Source organism: Acomys russatus, chromosome 6, assembly GCF_903995435.1.
Source record: "Acomys russatus chromosome 6, mAcoRus1.1, whole genome shotgun sequence".
In the NCBI taxonomy this organism is placed as follows: Eukaryota; Metazoa; Chordata; class Mammalia; order Rodentia; family Muridae; genus Acomys; species Acomys russatus.
Genome location: NC_067142.1, coordinates 88,471,840 through 88,492,426, shown reverse-complemented (window position 1 = coordinate 88,492,426; position 20,587 = coordinate 88,471,840). Strand labels below are relative to the sequence as shown.

The following is a 20,587-nucleotide window of genomic DNA, read 5'->3' as shown; positions in this document are numbered from 1 at the left end:
AGTGCCTTATGGAGAGGGTGGGTTTTAGGGGATGGGTAGAATTGAGGAAATTAGACTTTTGGGTGGATCCTTGCCTGAAGTTAATGGGCCTGGGATGGATAGGAGAGGGTCCTACCGGTTTTCTCAGATAGGGGGCCAAGAAATGAGGAAGGAAAGCCTCTTCTTGCCTCATGACACCATTTCAGATGGCAAGAGCAGTGTCCATGCCAAGCATGCTTAGTAGGTTATCAGAAAAGCAACCCTCCTCCCCAGTAATCTCCTGTATTATCCTGGCACAGTGGGAAGACCTGTGTTTAACAGAGCAATGCTTATCTGAATCATTTCTCTAGGAAAGAGATTCCATTTCAATGTGATAAAACTAGCATTAAACAAATAACACACACACACACACACACACACACACACACACACACACACACACGGCATGCCGCTAGTCTTCATTTCCTTCGTTACAGTTAATCCTACGTAAGTACACGGATTCCTGGTAAGTATTTACTTAACATACAGTAACTATCTTTCTACGTTCAGCATATAAGATGCAATAAGAAAGCACCTCATGGAAGGAGGTTCTCCCTTTATCTCTGATGAAATTAATTCACTATGAACCCACATACGCGTGGTAGTAATAATTGATTAGTGTCTGGCATGCAGTCCAATCCTTAAACCTCATTAGCATCGCATCAGAGAAGCTTAAGCTAAGGCGTCTGGTTATTTTCATGCTGCTACTTGCTTGGAGCGACAACGTAAATGCCGTTTCCTGGTGCTGGACCTTGCTTTTGTTTTGGGGTCCCTGGTTTTCTATAGCCTACTCTTTCACCCCTAAAAGAACCTTGGCTATTCAGCTTATTCTTGTGGGGGGTGAGTGTGGGGACTGGGAAGAAGACACGCCTTTCAGTTTCTTCTAATCAAGCCTGGATTTTTCCTCATTCACTGTACATGTGTACTTTGTGGGAAAGATCCTCCACTGGAAAGGGAGGAAGCAGTTACTGTCAGCATCAAGTTGTGGAAAAGGAAACTGGGGGACACGTGAAGGTTACAGGCAAGACTGAACTCTTGTTCTTAGGCCTGTTTCAGAGGGAAGAAGGTCTACTCAGGCCTGTTCAAATGTACATGAGGGCTTAGGAATTGGCTGGGCACATTATCTTTCTAGGTTCTACACAGTTCTTTGCTTGAGGTCCATGTTCCAAAAGCGAAGCTTTATGCATGAAGCACCAGGGAGAAGAGTGACAGAAGGAGATGGGGCCAGGCCAGCGTTGAACTAAGTACCTGTGGCTGGCTCTGAGTGCCGTGCTTGAATGGGCCAGAGGCATGAAGTTCTCATTTAGCATCTGAGCTCTGTCTCACCTGGGGTATAAATAGGGAGAAGGCTGGGTGACAAGCAGGCTATGAACAAGGGACTACGTGGGCATGTCTCTGTGGACATGTCTACACGGGGACGTCTATGTGGGCATGTCTCTGTGGGCATGTCTACACGGGGACGTCTACGTGGGCATGTCTCTGTGGGCATGTCTACACGGGGACGTCTATGTGGGCATGTCTACGTGGGCATGTCTACACGGGGACGTCTATGTGGGCATGTCTCTGTGGACATGTCTACACGGGGATGTCTCTGTGGGCATGTCTACACGGGGATGTCTATGTGGGCATGTCTACACGGGGACGTCTATGTGGGCATGTCTCTGTGGGCATGTCTACACGGGGATGTCTATGTGGGCATGTCTCTGTGGGCATGTCTACACGGGGACGTCTATGTGGGCATGTCTACGTGGGCATGTCTACACGGGGATGTCTACGTGGGCATGTCTCTGTGGGCATGTCTACACGGGGACGTCTATGTGGGCATGTCTACGTGGGCATGTCTACACGGGGACGTCTATGTGGGGATGTCTATGTGGGCATGTCTCTGTGGGCATGTCTACACGGGGACGTCTATGTGGGCATGTCTACGTGGGCATGTCTACACGGGGATGTCTACGTGGGCATGTCTACGTGGGCATGTCTCTGTGGGCATGTCTACACGGGGATGTCTATGTGGGCATGTCTACGTGGGCATGTCTACACGGGGATGTCTACGTGGGCATGTCTACGTGGGCATGTCTTAGAAGCTAAGTGGGTTTCCATAAGGTAGGTGAAGTGGAGCTGTCTCCCTCTTCTCTCCTTTCACTCATGAGCTCTGTAAGGCAGGATGGAGACAAGACACCTGTCTTAGATCAGAGGAATGAGTTACAGGAGAAGGGGTGCTGCAGCAGTGGAAAGGGCTAAGTAGAAGAATAAGGATTGTGCCACAGTAGACTCTATAGCTTAATAACAAGAGCTACAGCTGCTGATGGCAGAGGCATCCCATAGGATGGAACCCTGGACCACATCAATCCTCTGTGTCAGGAAGGGTCTTGTTATTTCTGACTTATGGTCAACCAAGATTCAGGGATGCTACATTCCATAAAGTGAAGGAGCCCCGATTGAAAAAATAGGTGAGCCTCAACCCCAAGTCTGTGCCTTTGATCACTCCACCTTGCAGACACTGGAGTGAATATGGGTGCATATATGTATGTACCTTAAACAAAGTCTCACTACATTTTTCAGGGTGGTCTCAAATTTCTGGGTCTAAGCAGCATTCCCGCTTCAGCCTTCTAAGTAGCCAGAAGTCTAGATATGTGTGATCACACTTGTCTCAGATGATGGGTTTAACAAAAAGCTCTGGATGCCTCAAGGGGCAGATGGCACAGGCATTATGGTAAAGACAGATTACGGCAAACACAGGGCACAACCCCACCTGTTTCCTAGGGCTTTGAGACTCAGTCACTTGGTGTCTCCTGACCTGGCTGTGGCCCATCACAGGCACAGGTGCTCTTCACTTCCTCCCCTAACCTCATTTGTGTTCTCTGGTGTAACTTCCATGTGTTCCTGGTGGCTCCAAGGCTCCTCATGTATTAGGAGGCAATGACTAGAGATGGTGTAATTTCACCGTATAAAATGGAGTTGGGCCAAACAACTGTCCAGTTTCCATTTGAAGCTTTGACTTTTAATTAACAGACGGAGTCTGAAGTCACATCAGTGCCACCGATAATCTTTCTAGTTGGCAGGGGAAGGAGGTTCACGTGCTCTCGCCTCCTGAAGACCACTTGGGGAACTGTACACATCAGCTGTTCCTAGTTTACAAACAGGCCATTTGAGAAGCAGAGAGCAAAGTGACCAGCCCAGTGCTATTCAGTTCATCAGTAGCTGAACTATAGCTTGTCCCCAGGCTCCGGGAACTAGCTCAGTTTTCTCATTATCCCATAGTACACCATCTCCCAGAGACATGCTAAGTGGTGGCTCACTTCCTGTATGGGAAGCCCAGAGGTCCAGCACTCATCCAGTGTGTGGGTGAGTTCACAGACAGAGCAGATGAAGAGGGCAAATGCTTGTCTCTGGAGATGCTGAGTTGAAGTCTTGACCTGCATTCCACTTGCCCAGAAAATGTTCTGTGGCTGAAGCATCTTGCCATCCACAGACATGTAGGGTGCTGATTGCAGGACTAATCAGGGCCTTTAAACCAGTATTAATCTAATTGTGGAATGATGGATGGCAGACGCAAGCATATGGCGAATCAGTACTGCACTCACTAATCCTGCTTGTGCCCAGGGTTCTGTACTGAGCCCAGTTAGCCACATTCATCTCTTGCAGACATTTGTAATGATTGCACCTGCTGCTCACTGCCCAGGATGGAGGCTTAATGATGTTAACAAACTCCGAAACCTTAGAAGTGGTAATGAGCTGGCACAGCTGGAGACCAGGTTGCAACCAGTCAGGCCCAGGGTGCCATTCCCTGCTTTCTGTCTGTCCTGTGCCTGAAGCAAGGAAAAGGGCCGGCTTTACAGAGTCACCACCGCCCTGGGCAGGCTTGGAATGACTGCCTCCCCAGGGTCCTGTCACAACCACACTTCCAGTTCATCTGGGTACCATCCCCCACATCCCTGGGTAAAGAAGTGCACGTGACTTCCAAAGCAGAACTAGAGTTTCTTGCAGCCCATTAGGCAAAGGCCATAGATTAAAAGGCTTGCTGAAGTCTCAAGGCTGGTTAGCAGTGGAGCCAGGGTCAAAATGGTTTAACTCAAACCTTAGAGGTTTGAGTTCGGCTGCCTGACGGTTCACGCTCCTTACCCTGAATTCTGAGTCCTCCATGCCCCCCTGGCAACTTGAGGTCCAAGTGCCTGGTGCAGCTTGGCAAGGCATAGGACTCTGGACAATGTGACCATGCGGCTTCCTGCAGGTGGTCCTGGCTCCCAGTGTTAACTTCCTAATGTGGTTCTCTAGAAACACTTACGGCTTTCTGTAGGCCCAGTCACCATGCCCTCAGAGCTCACCCTTCATAGGAATAAGGTTGTCACTGAAAACAGGACCCAGAGAACCAGAGGGATCAAGCCAGTTTTATCTCCTCCTCCTGGTAGCAAGCAGCTCTTACCCAGCCCCAACAGTCTGGGGATTTGCCCTTTCTGCCACTGACCGTTTCTCTGAGCTCTGCTAGCATCAAGGCCCTTTGAGTTCAGAGCCAAGGTTGATGATGACCCACAGAGGATCCAGGCCTCTTATGCCCAGGAGGAGTCATGGCTGCTGGCTGCAGTGTCAGGGAAAGAGTTCTGAACTAGGAGTTGGGAGATTCAGGTGGGGGTTCTGTTCTGGTACTTACTTCCCAAGTGACTGGAGAAAATCAGCTCCCGAATTTTGCTCTTGTCAGCTCTTACAATCATTTACTTGCCAAAGGTCAGAATAACGGGGGAGGGTGTGTGTGGGGGGGGGAAGGAAATGGGAAAGTGTTCTGTATACTAAAAATTGCTGATGGAAAAAAAAAGTGATGTAATTTTTACGACTGCTATTGAGGACTGGCTCTCAGAGGAGCCTGAGACTGCAGAGGAACAGGGCGAGAGAGAAAAGCCCAGGTTAAAGTCAAGCTCTTATCAGCTCCTGACACACACAGAGTTGCATCCTCGGTGGATGAAGAAGCCCTTGACCCACTGTCACATGACAAGCAAGCCATGAAAAATGCTCTGGTGGCTCCCTTCGTGTGTTCCTTCTTCTCTTTACCCCCAGCCTCTGGACCACTTCCCGCCCACCAACTCGCAGACCATAGTTTCCACTTCCCAGGGAACACCCCACATTGGAACATATGTCACTCCTGAGCGTGCCTGCCTGCCATCCACTACATGCCTATTTTCTAATTTCCAGCTGACATTTCCCTTAGTGAAATAAATGAATCTGCTCCAGTGGAGGCCCTGCTTAGATTAAGCTGCTGTCAGAGTCCCAAACACCAAACAAATGGTTGCCCAGAGTCTACCCTGCAGAATGCATTTCAATGGGGGCCAGTAGGAGGGGCCAAGATGTCCCAGAGGGACAGGCAGACAAAGACTAAGTGAGTGGTCACCTGGAGCCTTGATGCCCGAGGAGACTACCACAGGGAAGCAACTGGAGCAAGGTCCCCTGAGGGGAGAAGCCCCCTGGAAAGACCTCTTGGGGCATTTTCCACAGGAGGAAGTGATGTGGAAGATGCTTGGCAACGCCCCAGAGTAGGAAGTACAGTGACTCCCCACTCTGACGCTCACATGGACAAAGGCCAGCAGGGTGGACTCACTGCTCAGCGATGACATATTCCCCTGGGAGGGGTGTGCAGGGCACTCCAGCCACCTGCACGTGATGAGCGATCTCAGAGAAGTCCAAGCCCAGGTTCACGCCATGGATGGTCACACGAGTCCCTCCTTCAGGCGGCCCTGACACTGTCAAAATCTGTAGGAGGGAGGTAGAGTTAGCCACTGACTGAGTTATCCACAGAATAGAACAAGTGCTTACTAACTATGATGAGACCATGAGTGTCTTCTATTCTTTCCATCTTGTGTAGAATACTGGTGTCATCTTCGATCTTACACTACTTCCTTGGCTCATTTGCCCATCCAGCCATCCAGCCACCCATGCATCCATTCATCCATCCATTAAAGAACCTTATCAGAAAGAATTCTGACCTCTGACCTCTCATAAGAACACCACAGATTTATGTACACTTTAAACGCGTTAGCTGCCTGACTATAATCAAGTTCCATCATCTCATGAACTTCATTCAGTTCTTTTTCTGTGAAGAGAGTATTATCATGTCTACCAAATTTGAGTAGGCCGAGAGAAGCACCAAACAGTCAGTTCTTGAAGCTCTGTGTGTACTAGGAAGTTTTGCAAGTGTGCCACTGTTATTATTGCTACTTCTGTGCTGGACCCAGTGGTGAATGCATGACAGATTTACCCTCAAGGAGCTTATAGTCAGGGATGCAGTGATAACAGAGACTCATGAATAACTCCAGACAGACATAGAGAAGCAGCGGGGACCTGGAGCAGTGGGGTTAGATGCAGCTAAAGGGGAACACCGTAGACCCACACTGATTACCATTTAAAAAAAATATATCATAACACATGTTAGAGTCAAGAACTGACTTTAGGTTTCACAAACCTTTTCCGGCTTCTGATACCAAGGACCATTGTTTGTCCATTCTTTAATTCAGCGGCCAAATGATGATGATCTCATTTGCTTTAACCCAAAATGAAAGGGGTGGCAGAACCAGGGTGGCAAAGTATAAACATCCCAGGAATCCAGCAAATCCCATGGATAAAGTCTGCACTCACCTGAAGAGGAAGCAACTAGCTAACTGTGATCCCGAGTGAATCCAGACAGTGTCTCAGGGTATCTACTCTAGGAAATCGTATTTTATAGTGAGATGGACCCCAAAACCTCAGGCAACTTGTGCACAGCAATGAAAAGGCAGCTTATTACTGCATTATAAGAAAGGCATGGCTTGATTGAGACCAAGGGTCTGTTAAGATCCCAGGATGGTGCCTCTGGGCCAGAGGTACTGCCTTTGTGTTCTTGGACACTGAACAGGGTCCTCCTTAAGCCTGTACATGCCAGATGGCTTAGAGTTTTTATTGCTGTGATGAAACACCAAGATAAAAAGCAAGCTGGGAGGAAAGGGCTTACTTTACTCACAGTTCTATATAAGTTTATCATCAAAAGACATGAAGGTGGGTACTCAAACAAGGCAGGAACCTAGATACCAGGAGCTGGTGCAGAGGCTACGGAGGGGTGCTGTTTACTGGCTTATCCCTCATGGCTTGCTTAGCCTGCTTCCTTATAGAATCCAGGACCATCTGCTCAAGAGTGGCACCACACACAGTGAGCTGGGCCTTCCCCTATCAATCACTAACTAAGAAGATGCCCTACCCGCCTGCCAATCTTATGGGGGTATTTTCTCTATTGAGGCTCCCTCTTTGATGACTTCAGCTTATGTCAAGTTGACATAAGACCATCCAGCACAATTGACCCCTGTTAGGGATGGAGCCGCAGTCCAATATGAGTGAGTCCAGGTGATGGACTCTGGTAATGGAAATACCCTACCACCCTGTCAGACATGGACCCCGGTGGTCTAGACAGCAAGGAAGAGATGGAGTGTAGGCAGGAATAGCTCTTCCTCCCTTATTACTCATCAGTGGCATCCTAGTCAGACTTTGACTCTGTGGTAGTTGCCAAGCCAGGATTCATTCGGCCTGCAGGTCTCCCTTCCATGTCAGCAGGCCTTCAATGGCTCTGCTTCCTGAATTCTTGCCTATACTACCCCGAGGACACTATTCTGAGGACTCACTTCATGTAGGTTACCTTGTCTATGACTCTGACTCCCCCTCCTTTTTTTTTTTTTTTGGAATAAAATATCCCATCTTATAAACAAAACCAGACATATGAGCTAGATCAAGGGCGATACTGTCAAGGAGACTGACAGGACCAGCCATGAGCCGGGGAGATGGAAGGAGGAAGGACAATGTGGCAGAGAAAAACCCAGCAGGAGTAGGAAGCTCTGTGGCTCTCTGTCCCTGGGAACTCTAAAACGTGCAAGAACAGTGTGCTCTGGAAGTTCTGTTGGCCTGGGATTCTGCCTTGTGAGACGGCCCCTTGTTGTGAGGTGGGGAAGGAGCTGCTTTTGTCTTTGTATAGTCCATCAGTAGGAGAGAACAGGCCTTTAGCTCCTGGTTCAGTTGGATCCTTTTGTACTGGGCTTCCCCGTGCTCCGCCCACTAGCATCTGAAGGGCAGGAATCCTCCTCTGCACTGGGCTGGACTGTGCTGTTGGTTACTTTCCTTAGTTCCTTTCCCTCTTCTTTTACTTAAAAAATAAAAAATAAAAAAAGACCAAACATTCTTTTGTTCGCTGCAGTTAATTATAACCTTTCAGAAAAAACTGAAATGAAATCTTTCTGGAAAGCCTAAAAATATTCTCATCTTGCAGGTAGCACGTGAACACCTAGTGCCTCTGGAAGGTTTCACAGTGCAGCTCTCTCCCCTGCTGTTCAGCTGTAACAGTGGCTTCTTCCGACCTGCAGGGTTAGCTAGACCCAGGCCACAGGTGCTGAGCTGTGGAGTCAGGCTTCCAGCCCAGAGCTGCTCAGAGGTGTAAGTCGGCACAGAGAAGACGCAGGTAAATTATGAGCAGGTGTTATAATCTTGGATTGAAGGTATATGTGAAAGACAGTGCCCCGCCTGCAGCTGCTGGTGTGCAAACTGGGACCTCTCTAGATCGTCAGCCCGCATCCCCAGGCTTGGAAGGAGCGAGGGAAGCTGGGCCCTCTCTATCTCACATTGTTGTCACTTAGAATAGGTGGCCCAATAGCTCAAAGTAGAGAATCACCAAGCCACACACAGTCTTGGGCTTAAAGAAATGCATAGCTTACAGTCTTGATTAAAAAAAAAACTTGTCTGTAAAAGTCTGGGTTTCCAAAATATAAGTAAGCTGGTGCTCATCTGATTTGCAGGAGGGTTCTCAAGGCCTCTGTTACTGATGACCTCCAAATCTTTCCTGTCTGCTGACACCTCTCTCTTGAGCTCCCTAGCTATAAACACGACTGCTGCAGGACATCTCCACTTCCATCTGCACGTCCACAGGCTGCCTTAAGTTTCACCATATCTAAAAATGAACTCCTAATTTTTCTTTCTTCTACCCACGCCCAATTATCCTTCCATGTTTTCTTTCAAGGTACATGGGGTCACTATGCTCCTGGCCAGAAATTCTGCAAACATCTTCAATAGCTATTTCCCTGTCACCTGTTATGTGTAATTAATTAGGTCAAAGTCCTTTCAGTTATTGTTCCTATGTGTGAACGGATGTTAATCAGCCTTCACCACCTCACCTACTCTAACCAAAAGGGTCTCCATGTTCATCCATGTAAACCTCACAGCTGCCAGGGGTTCTAAACCTCTTGGCTCTGTGGTTGTGATCATTACTGAGGCTGAGTTCCCCTAGATTCTAGGGCATGAAGAAATGAGGGCATTTCTTCAGCTGTATCTTCCAATCTATAACATGGCCTCTGTGTCCTACCAGAGGTTAGTACTTCCTCCACTAGATGATGCACTTTAAACATTACTGTGTCAGGGATGGAGAGATGGTTCAGCTGATTAAAGCATTTACGGCTCGTGCAGAGGCCCAAAGTTTGATTCCTGCTGCCACACTGGGCAGCAAACAACCTTCTGTAACTGAAGTCTAGCTCAGGGGACCTGACATCCTCTTATGGCCACTGTAGGTTCCATACATGCACATCCTCTCTCTCCTCTCTCTCCCTCCCCCGCCCCCTGTGCATTTCAATGCATTTCCTTTTCCTAAGTTCAAAAGTCAGAGAGAGTCAGGTTGGCAGTTTATGCTTAGAACAAAATAACAGAAGAAAGCAAAGCATCTTATACAAGCCCGTCCACCATAATCTTTCCAGATGTCAGGCTACGCTCGAGGGCCATGATGTCTGCACGGTGGCTTGAGTCCCAAGAACCTGGCACGCGCATTCTCATTCCTTCCCAGAACCACCTGCACAGGCTGTGGGAAGGAGGGCAGGTAGAAAGATTTGGTCTTCACAGAAGGAGAGAAAAATATCCCTCTAGGACACTTCAAACCAGGCAGCTGTTGAGTCCCAGGCTCCTCTCCAGTGAGACTGTTACTAGGGTGTTTTCTTAGAAGTAGCATGAAATCGTTGGATTCCCATAGCATCACCTTAAAAAGCCTTGAGGTTATTGGTAGCCACGTCTGGCCTCGTGGGTCTGTCAAGGCAAACTGCCTAAGTACCTAGTTATTGCCTGTGAAGGCCCAGCAAAGGGCTTCCTGACCTAAAAGGATCAGTGGAGCCTCATGGGCAGTTAAGAGCAGCCCCACTGACACAGGATAAATGCAGACATGGCTGGAATACCAGGCCCACTTGCCTAGATTGTCTTCAGTTTCAGATGGCCTGTGTGTTTCTGACTGTCCTGGGGTCAGGAAGCAAGGCCTGCTGGTACTCAGGCAGTGTCTGCAGCGAGGAGAGAGAAGGAAGACTCGGGTCTGGCAGACCTGAATTTTGGGAAGCAGCTCGGATGCTCCTGAGCTTATGCGGTCTTGAACATACTCATCTTAAAAACGATAATCACTCTGGTTTCAAAGGGAGGATGCCAGGATTAAGTTCGCTGGTGTTTAGAAAGCTCCAGCACGTTAGCTCAGAGAGCAGGTCATAAGAGTTGATAATTCCCTGCTCTGTGCTTCCCTATACACGAGACTTGCAGATCAGAAGAAGACGGTACATAGAGACTGTTGGGAAGCTACGGGATGACAGGAATTTTCCTCTGATCTGGAAGGAGAACGTGTGGAGCAAGGAGTCCACAGCAGATGCTGAGTAACAGGTGAACAGAGCACGTATGGCTGGCTACAGAACACATAGACACGCTCTGCAGGTCAAGCTCGGCCAGGAAACAGGTGGCGCTGAGTCCACAGGTGGTGCTGAATCTTGTACGAAAGCACAAGTGTGTGTGTGTGTGTGTGTGTGTGTGTGTGTGTGTGTGTGTGTGTGTGTGTGTGTGTGTGTGTGTTTCTGTTGGTCAGGCTCTCATGATGCTAACTCAGGCTGGCCTTGAACTTGTTGGAGATCCTTCTGCCTCGGCCTTTTGCACACTAGTATTACAGGTAGGCGCCACCATATTTACTCTATATTTGCATTTAAAATGGGCCTTAAGTTATCCTGTTACCTTGTCTGAAGATGACTGGTATCTAGTTATGGAGGGAAAAGGTAGCCTGTGGTTTGCAGAATCTAAGGGAAACAATTTAGGGCTCAGTCTAGTAGCAATAAACCCTATCTCTCAAAGATGAAGTGGCTTATCTAAGCCTTGGCCATGCACCTGCTAATTAGCACATATTAAGCCAGGATAATGGAGACAGCAGAGTGTAGAACATGGGCATGTCTTGGGCAGAGCTCATGGGCTCACAGTAGATGACTAATAGGAAACTTCTTTTTTTTTCCTGGAGCCTTCAAAGCTTTTGGAATCTTTGGCTTGGGGATCCACTTCTCTCTATGCTCAGACCCCACCCTCAACAGCTGTCAGTCAAATGGAGTCCCCATGAACACCCTAGAGGCACTTGAGTTCAGTTTGTATTCTCTCTGGACTCTTGTCATGTTTGCTTTCCTTTGTGGGTGCCATGACCTGGAAAGCAGCACAGTGATGCTACAACTGCCCTCCTTCTTGCAGCCACTAATTGAACATTTTGAGGGAACTGTGCCACAACGCTGCTCAAGGGCAGGAGCAGATGCAGCTGATTAATTACAGCTGGGGAGATCTAAAGGGCTGCATGAGAAAGCGGAGTGGGAGGTGCTGGAGGTCCTTAGGGCCTGGCAGCCTGGGGAGAGTGACTGGGCTGGTTTCACGCAATGCTAGACTCAGGCAGGAGGTGCTGGAGGTCCTTAGGGCCTGGCAGCCTGGGGAGAGTGACTGGGCTGGCTTCATGCAATTGTAGATGCAGGCAGGGCCTGGGTAGAGCCTTGGAGGGACAAAGTTTAGGCCTCCCTTAGAGTCAGAGGAGATTGAAGAGAGCCCCAAAGCTTGGTTCGCAACTCAGAAATACTGTATTCTTCAGGACTGTCTCCTGGCTTACAGGGACAAGGAGAAATAAGATAGAAATAGTCCATTATCTATAGGTGATGGTAGACTTCTTTGATAATGATACTTGCTGCTCCTTTACTTATGAAGTGCTTAGCATGAGACAGAAATTGCATCTAGAGCTTTCTATACTGTAGCCCACTCAGGGCTCAGAAGAAGCTGCTAGAGCAGTGCTGTTCTAATTCCCACTTCACAGACGCTGGCACAGCATTCCAGGGAGGCTGACTAACCAGCTCAAGGTTGCACATGGAATGACAGAATGCAGCAGATCTACCTAACATATGCATTTAGTCTCCATGTAACACAGCCTGGGCTAACTGTCCCTAGCCCTGTGAAATCAAGTCACCTGCTGTGAGCACCTGCCTTAGTCTCTCCCCTTTGCTCAGGGCGAGCTAGCCTCTTTCTCTTACTGAGGTTGTGCCTTCCTGGTTTCCTGGGAGCTGGATTGTAGGCATTGGTGTTCACTGTCTTTCTTCCTGTTCTCTTCTCCTTCGTGTGTTTCCCACCATCCATCTTCCTTCTCCCTGTCCACACTGCTAATTTTCCTCTCTACCCATGTATGCCTGGCCTCCCGACATGATCCTAGGGGGAGGACTTCCGGCTTTCTTCCCATCTTAGCAGAGGCTGGAAGAGCTTGTTTTCAGTTCCTTTTTCTATTCTGTTTCTAGACAGAGAATAATATTCTCTCAATGAGCTTAAGAGAGACAGCAAGGATGATGATGCCCAGGACAAATGTGGGGGCTCTAGAGCCAAGCAGCTGAGGGTTAAAAAAAACTACTGATGTAACATCAAGAAAGTTATCACTGCTCACAACCCCCATCTCTAAAATGAGCTTAGTAAGAACTATCAATCAGTATTTCATTCAGTGAATGCAGCTTTTATTTTTCTTATCACCATCTGAGAACTAAGAAATTCATGCAGAGACCTAACCTGGCCTCTGCAGGCTGGCTTAGGGCTGAAGGAGAAATGGTTTTGCTTTTTATGAGTCTTCTATGCAGGTGGGCAATGTTCTTGGTGGGGAGATGTTAGTTCAAAGTGTACATCCTGCCTTTGGCATTGGATGATGCCTCTCTGTGACCATGGCCGCCATGGTGTAAATTTCCACTTCTCAGCTTGCAAGAGAAAGGAGAGACTGACACCAGAACTTCTGAGTGGGAGGAAAAAGTACTCCCAGCCCCGGATTAGATGCTCCGTGTCGAAGACTGAGCCCTAGGAGCAGACAGACGGATGTGTGTTGGTACATAGCCAGTTCTTTTTTCTTCGTAACCCTTTCTCCCTTCCTGTAGCACAGTATGCTCCCGATGATGATGCCAACCGTACGCATGCAAGTTTCCATTCTACCCTGGCTCCCAAACACACCTACACACTGAGTCCCTGACAACAAATGATCACGTGCTTTTCTAGCTTGTTAGTGTTTGTGTGTACATGTGCATGCATGTGTGTGTATGTGCATGAATGTGTGTGTGTGTGTGTGTGTGTGTGTGTGTGTGTGTGTGTGTTGTGGCATGCCTATGAGCACACATTCTCCATGATCACCAGAGGTGGCTGAGGAGCTCTGCAGGAATCTATGGCTTCAACGGTACCAGCCCTTATGCCTGGGGTGACTCCTTGCAAGTGCTGTCTTAGCTGATAGTGCATTCAAAACCTAATTGTTATCTCAGAAGAGTGACTCCATTATTCATCCTGACACCATCCCCCGCTAGCTGTTTGTTGCAGTGATGTTATATTAATGAGGCCTGCAAATAAACGAGCAGAAGATCAGAGTGCTAACTGGTTTCTCAGGAAAGCTGGCTGACTTCTTTATTGGTAACTTTCCAGGGAGTCACTCAAGCTCTGGACAGGTGGATTTTAGTCTTTCTTAAAATATATATATATGGTACAGCTTGTTTAGCTAAATACTTGAAACTGTCCAAACTCCTCAAGCAATTCCATAAAGGGATTAGCACCTGAGAGAGTCTAGGAAACACAATCACCTTGAAATTGTTTGACACATGGAAAGCAGGGCAATGGGAGAGATGGATCACCCCAAACAGGTACAATTAAAAAAATTATTTATTTTTAGTTTTGGGGGGATTTAAATACTATTTTATACTGGATTTTTCTATCATAGTTACGTGTGACTGAGGTAAGTTAAATAGAATTTGTATTCCATAAGCATGGGCTAGTAAGGCTAGAGAAGTCACCAAGGTTGGAAATCAGTGAGATGTACGCAGCGGTCAGCGGAGAAATGGCCAGGCGTCAGCGCACCCCTGCTGGGAAACGCAGCACGTGGGCTGAGGCTGGAAATCAGTGAGATGTACACAGCGGTCGGTGGAGAAATGGCCAGGCATCAGTGTATCCTCGCTGGGAAATGCAGCACGTGGGTTTAGAAACATGGGAACATCCTTTTAGATTTCAAGCATGGACGCTTTCCAGCCACTGCCTGAGGTGCCACCTCTGTAATCCCTCCTCTTTTTCTCAAGACTTCTATGCCTTGCTTAGCCTGATCGCTGTCCTAGCCTGCAGGTGTGCACCATCTGTGTTCTCCCACCAGATGGAGATGCCTCCCTCAGAGGTCAGACCTCAACCCAGGGGACCTAAGATGGACTTCTATTGCTCTGGTGGACAAGACCAAAAAAACCAACTACACGTCACATAACACTTGGAGTAGGCATTAAATAAGATCTCTGCCTGAAGGAAAATAAGATACCGTTGCCTTAAGCTCATGATCCTGAAATTCTCCAACTATTTACCCTACTCATAGAAACGAGGTTGACCCTGACCATCTGTAGGAAGACAATTAAGTGCAGGTAACTTGAAGATTTGTTCCAAAGGGTGCTGAAGTACTCAGTAAGCATGACATCTGCTGCTGTCTTCCAATGGTTCTGATGCTGGACACTGCAATAATACTCTATGGTGGAGTGAAGAGGGCAAGTGCATGAGCACAAGGTACCCCATTAACAAAAGAGCCCCAGTTTTCAACCTTGGCATTGCTGATAACCAGGTGTCTGATTTTGGGCAAATTATTGACTTTCTCCAGCTTTTGTAATAATTTCAACCATCTTGTTTGCAAGGTGAGGATGAGCGGCCTACAGAACAGAGCCACGTTAAACGGGAGCTGTCATTACTGCCAAGTCCCAAATTAGATTTTTTTGCTCCTGCTTGTCTGAGGCGGTGTCTTCCTTACTTCTGGATACAGTAGTCACTTCTAATTTTAGAGAGGAGGCAGTTGCCAAGGGTGTGGGTTGAAAGTTTCTTTTCTAGGCTCTTTAGAGGGAACAGAATGGCCTGCGGAGAAGGCATTTTCCAATTTCATCCAAGTAGCCAGTGTTCAGGGTTGGGGCTATGCTAGCAGAGGCTATGTCCTTCCAGGTCTTAGTCAACCCTCCAATTCAAGCACAGTGTCTGGCCTGCAACGGTAACCAACTGAATGTTCACTGATAAGAGAATTTTTTTTCCTCAGTGAGCTGTGACAGTCTTTCTTTACTCAGAATCCTTATTTGATAGGCCAAATCTGCCCCTTTATATGTTGAAGTTCTAATTCCTAACACCACCACAGATACACAGAGAGACTGTGTCATGTGCATATGAGGAGGTTGGGTGTGAACATCTTGGAGAAAGGCCTCCTGTGGATCTTCCCTCAAGCTCTCTCAGGAACCCAGATCTCTCCACACCTTGGCTTTGGACTTGTAGCTTCCAGAACTCTGAGAAAATGTGCTTCTGATAGGTGCACCACGTTGTCTGCGATCCTTTCTTAGGCTACCCCAGGAAGCTAAAAGCAGGGTGTGGAGTGGGGTCCTTCACTGCATTTGTTTTAGAGCCTTTCTAAATCTTCTCCCATTTTCTTTCCCTGAGACCATCTTCTGCCTCTTCTCCCTTTCTGCTGAATCCTGACTATTCACAGCTTCTGAGACCGTTTCTCTAGTTGGGGGACTCATAAGAGTTTGTCAAACCAGTAGGTTCTGAGGTTCAGGCTGTGGATAGTACAAACATGGTTTGGTAGGCATGGTGTATGCTGTCCCATCCTTAGCATGTCATCTGTTACAGGGTCTAACAGGTGAATGTGCACAGAATCCCGGGTGACACCTGGAAACAAAAGCAACCCAGGGGGCCTACCCATGGGACAGAATCATTATTATCCCATGAGATGGTGAGAAGGAGCAGGCAGTGAGTCCCAAAGTGGTTCTAATCTGAGGTTTGTGCAATCTGTGAAATTCAATAGGCTTTACAGCTTGTCCTGTATGGAGCATCTATAACAGATGAATCTTTAGGAGTAGCCCTGGTTGCTATGGAGACAGTGGTGGTAAGAGGAGGGAAGAACATAGCTGTTCATGTGACTTCTCATGGGCCCACTTCCTTCTTTACAGTGGAGCATCTTTGAAGTCATCTCATTTATTTCCCTGCCCACTGGCAGTAGAGCACCACTGGAAGCCACATTTTATTTCCACGGTTAGTGGCTTATGTTGGCTGCCCTGAATAGCACTGAGGACAACATTTATTCTGAAGATAAATGTAAAGATTGTCAATACATACAAGTCTCATAATTATGAGATTTCAAAAAAGAGCAATGCCAGCACAAAGGGATTATTCAAGAAAGTTGACGAAAATGAGTTGATTCCTCTTAAAGAACTTTGAAAAATATTATTGTAAAAATGATACCACAGAAAAGACTCTTTCAGGGGGTCTTCAGGGCTTTTTGGTGATGTGAACACTGATTGGTCAGTTTTCTTCATTGAGAAGCTACTAGTGGTCCTGATGCAACTAATGATCTTATGGGAACATAGCACAAGATTGTATCAGGATCGTGTTTTTCATCAACTTTCATCTCATCTTTGCATCCAAACAGTTACAGCTATGTACATTACAATTGTGATGTTTCTCTTTCCATAATTCTTTCTGTACTTAGTAGTTGGGATTCTAGTGTGAAGATCAATCTTCCTTCCTGTTAAATGTTTGTCTGTTAATATCAGCAAGACCTGGTGGGTTCTCATTCCCGCCAGTTACCCTTTGAGCAGTTCCTGTGCTCTTTTCATTTGTATGGTTCTGCAAAAAGTATCTTTCCTGAATTAAACTATAAGGAGCCATTTGGTAAATCCAAATTGAAGAACATTGATGACATAACTCACATATAACTCTTTAATACTATGAAGGTCATTATTAATTAGGACAATGGAATAAAAGGGACAAGACAATGCCACAATGGAGCATCACACTAACTCCCAGATTAGACCTTAGACTGGATTTTAGACCAGAGAAAGGATGTCACTGTAACAATTGGGAAAATGCTAATAAGGCACGTGTGTTGGATGACAGTACTAGATCAACATTAACTGGTAATTACATTATGCTTCTTTAAGATGATAATTCTGGAAAACCTGGGTTAAGAGGATATGAATGTTCTTTGTACTTATTTTATATGTTTTTATAAGTTTGAAATTGTTTCATAAGTGATCAGTTAGAAGAAACAGAAAACGACTCACAGGTTAAGGATGGTCTGATTGGGGGTAAGAGAGACAACATCACAGAAAAAAGGACAGATAATAGTGACTAGTCACTCCAGGCCTGGGTACTCCCTCTGCCATGTGTCCTGTCTAGGGTAACCTCTCTGAGTGAGTTCAGAGCACAGCACAGGTGTGTCTCTTCCCAAAGATGCCCTTTTATATCTCAACATCCTCAACATGAAAATTAGGAGCCTCAGAACACCTTCTGTTGCTGATACATTCATTGGAAAAATCAATTATAGCCTAATTACCTCAGGAGGTTAATTAGCCTCCTGTAATTTGGGTGTCCTCTGTGAAGCCAGCAGCTTGCCAGTCCTCAGTCTGTGAACAGGGCAGGTGGTGGAGGCAGAGGCTTCCCTGTGAGCAGCTTGCCTTGGGCTTACAGAAGCTCCAGCTAGGCTGAGAGCAGACAGGCATCAGGCTTTGCAGTCCCAGAGCCTGTAGAGGTAGGAAGTGCTGATGACAGAAACCTCTCCAATTTAGGCTCAGTACACCATGGGTATTGACAGGCACAAAGTCTGACAACCACAGCAGAAAGATAATATTACAACAACAACAGCAGCAGCAGCAGCAACAACAAAGCAATAAAAGTTTTCAGGCCAGAGGTTACCAGAAAGTACTAGAACAGCTAAGGAACAGAGCTCCAAAGACTTCAAGATGCTAGCTGTATGAGGACAGAGGGTGAAACACACTTCATGTCAGTTCTCTTTATAGCATCCTCTTCCACTGAGGAAGTCAGCAGGCAAGGCCACTGGCCACATCTGCATGCAAGCTGATTGTAAAGCCACTTCCTGTTCTGGGGCAGCTCATCCTGTCCTAGAAGAGCACCATGATGCGGCAGTTCTCTCCCCTTCACATCAACTACACTCTTCTCTGCAGACACCCATGTACAGAAAAGGCACATCACACTTCCTCCCGGGGTCTTGTGTTCAACTCTTTGGGATTTTCGGGCCTCACCTTGGTGATTGGGGGCGGTGGGGGGGCGTTGGAGTTCTCACACGGAAGGACCACATCTATCTGGTCTATATTGGACTGGATATTAATAAAGACAAGACACCACTTATTCCTTTGCTATATTCTGTTGGTAAATCATGGAGAATTTGAAAGTGACTTTTTTATAATGAAATCTGAGCTTAAATATTGGTGCTGCCTCTTATCTGCTGTGTGAATTTGGGACTTGTTTTTCTCCTCTGTAAAATGGTTCTGAGAAAACTTATCTTCCTACAGTTGCTCTAAGAATTAAATATAGCAGAGCCAAGCATGTTAAGCAAAATATTTGCTCCGCGTTCAAACAGTCATTTGAAGGTTACATCTCTTGATCTTGAAGTTTTTGTTTCCTTAAACTGAACTAAGGCTCTGATTGGGTCAGAAAGGAATTCAAGAAATTTTCCAATATTCCCTAACACAGAATGGCTTTGGGTAAATGATGCAGAGACAGGGACAGTGCATTAGCTCAGGAACGATGAAGACAGAAATAGTTTCTCTCTGATATCACAAGTTCTGTAGACCACCATGGCACCTGCCAAGGCCTTTGTTCTTAATAGAGAATGCACAATTCAGATTCAAAGAAAATTGACATTATTGACTGGGGAGCAGCTGACAACAGCCAGAGTTAAACAACTCTGTGCCTCTGCAGACCGCTCACACCCTCTGCAGACCACTCACACCCTCTCTAGACCGCTCACATCCTCTCCAGACCGCTTATACCCTCTCCAGACCGCTCACACCCTCTCCAGACCGCTCACACCCTCACCAGACTGCTCACACCCGAGCAGTGGTTACTTCTCTCCATATCACCAAGTCATCCTCCTTTGCAATGTGCTATTTTTGAAACATTTTTTCTGGTATAGGTAATTATTTATTCCTATGAAAATGAACAAAACAAATTAAGACCAAGACAAAATATTGAAACATAGTATGTAGCTAACATATGGCCTGTCTAATTTGTCTGTTTCCAATTTTGCACCTCTGAACTACCCATAGTTCCCCAAATAGCACCTCTGTGGAGAAAAGCTAAAGCTGCTTTCTGGAATGTTCCTTCACCATGGAGTCAATGCCTTGCCCCTTCCTGGCTTACGCAGCCTAGCCTTGCAGCAGGGCTGGCTGTGCCTTCCTAATATGCATGGGCACACTGACATGTATATATCATGTATCAGATAGATAGATCGATCTTGCACTGCACTGGGGCATGGACAATACTCCTGTAACATGCCTATTTCTAGCCCATTGAGACACACACACACACACACACACACACACACACAATCTTCCTTATCTTCCCACCGACTATACACACTAGGAATTCATCTCCAAAAGTATTATTTCTTTCCTATATCTCTGGCTGTTCCCCTCTCTTCTGAAAGTTGGAGACTTACCTCTGTGATCTGGGGGTTGGAACATTTGACGTTGCGGCTGGACCAGTCGAGCCAGGGGCTTGAAGTGCTGGGGCAGTGCTGCTGGAGGGTACATCTGCGCTCAGCACTACACCAGCCACACTCAAACTTGCGGTCAGCCTTGAGGCAGAGACCACAGCTTTCCCGCTGGGCTGCACACTTGTAGAGATGTACTGCGAAGAGAGGGGGCCATCATGGATGGGACTGCACAGGCTCGACACACACACACACACACACGTTTGCAGGTCCAACAGATCTGCCCTACCATATACAACACTCAGGTCACCACCATAGCAGGAGTAAAACACAGAGAATGAATTAGGCGACTAGGCAGTCATTTGGAGGCACAGCAGATAAAAAAAAAAAAAAAAAAAAAAAATGAGTAAAAAGTTTCTGCTCCTGGACTGAGTCAGATCCCTGCTTTAATTGTAGCTTCTCTGCTTCCTAGCAGTGTGACAAAGTATTTAACTTCTCTGAACCGTGTTTACCTATATTTATCATGGAGATAATAGTTGGTTTGGGGGAAGGTTTGAATGAGGTGTTCTTCACTGAGTACTCGGCAGTGCCTACGACATGCTCGATGCTATAAACACCTATTACTTTTTCTTTGAACTCTAACAGTGATCTTAAGCTATCTCTCACAAATGAGACATATGAATTCATTTCCTCATTGCAGGTAAACAAAAAAAAACAATGAAGCTCAACTAGATATAGCCATTTCCCCAGTGTACGGTGGGTGCTGGTCTCAATCCTGAATCCTGATGTGCT

General features: G+C 46.8%; 1 protein-coding gene across 1 annotated transcript in view; it reads right to left on the bottom strand.

Annotated features, from left to right (window-relative positions):
• The window catches only part of Plxna2 (plexin A2), a 177,462-nt gene that overhangs the window by 27,507 nt on the left and 129,368 nt on the right, over positions 1-20,587 (bottom strand). Inside the window, exons 11-12 of the mRNA XM_051148171.1 lie at positions 19,802-19,992; positions 5,609-5,760 (exon numbers count right to left, since the gene is read on the bottom strand). Coding sequence (XP_051004128.1) covers positions 5,609-5,760; positions 19,802-19,992 — 343 coding nt within the window. The remainder of the gene's footprint in view (positions 1-5,608; positions 5,761-19,801; positions 19,993-20,587) is intronic.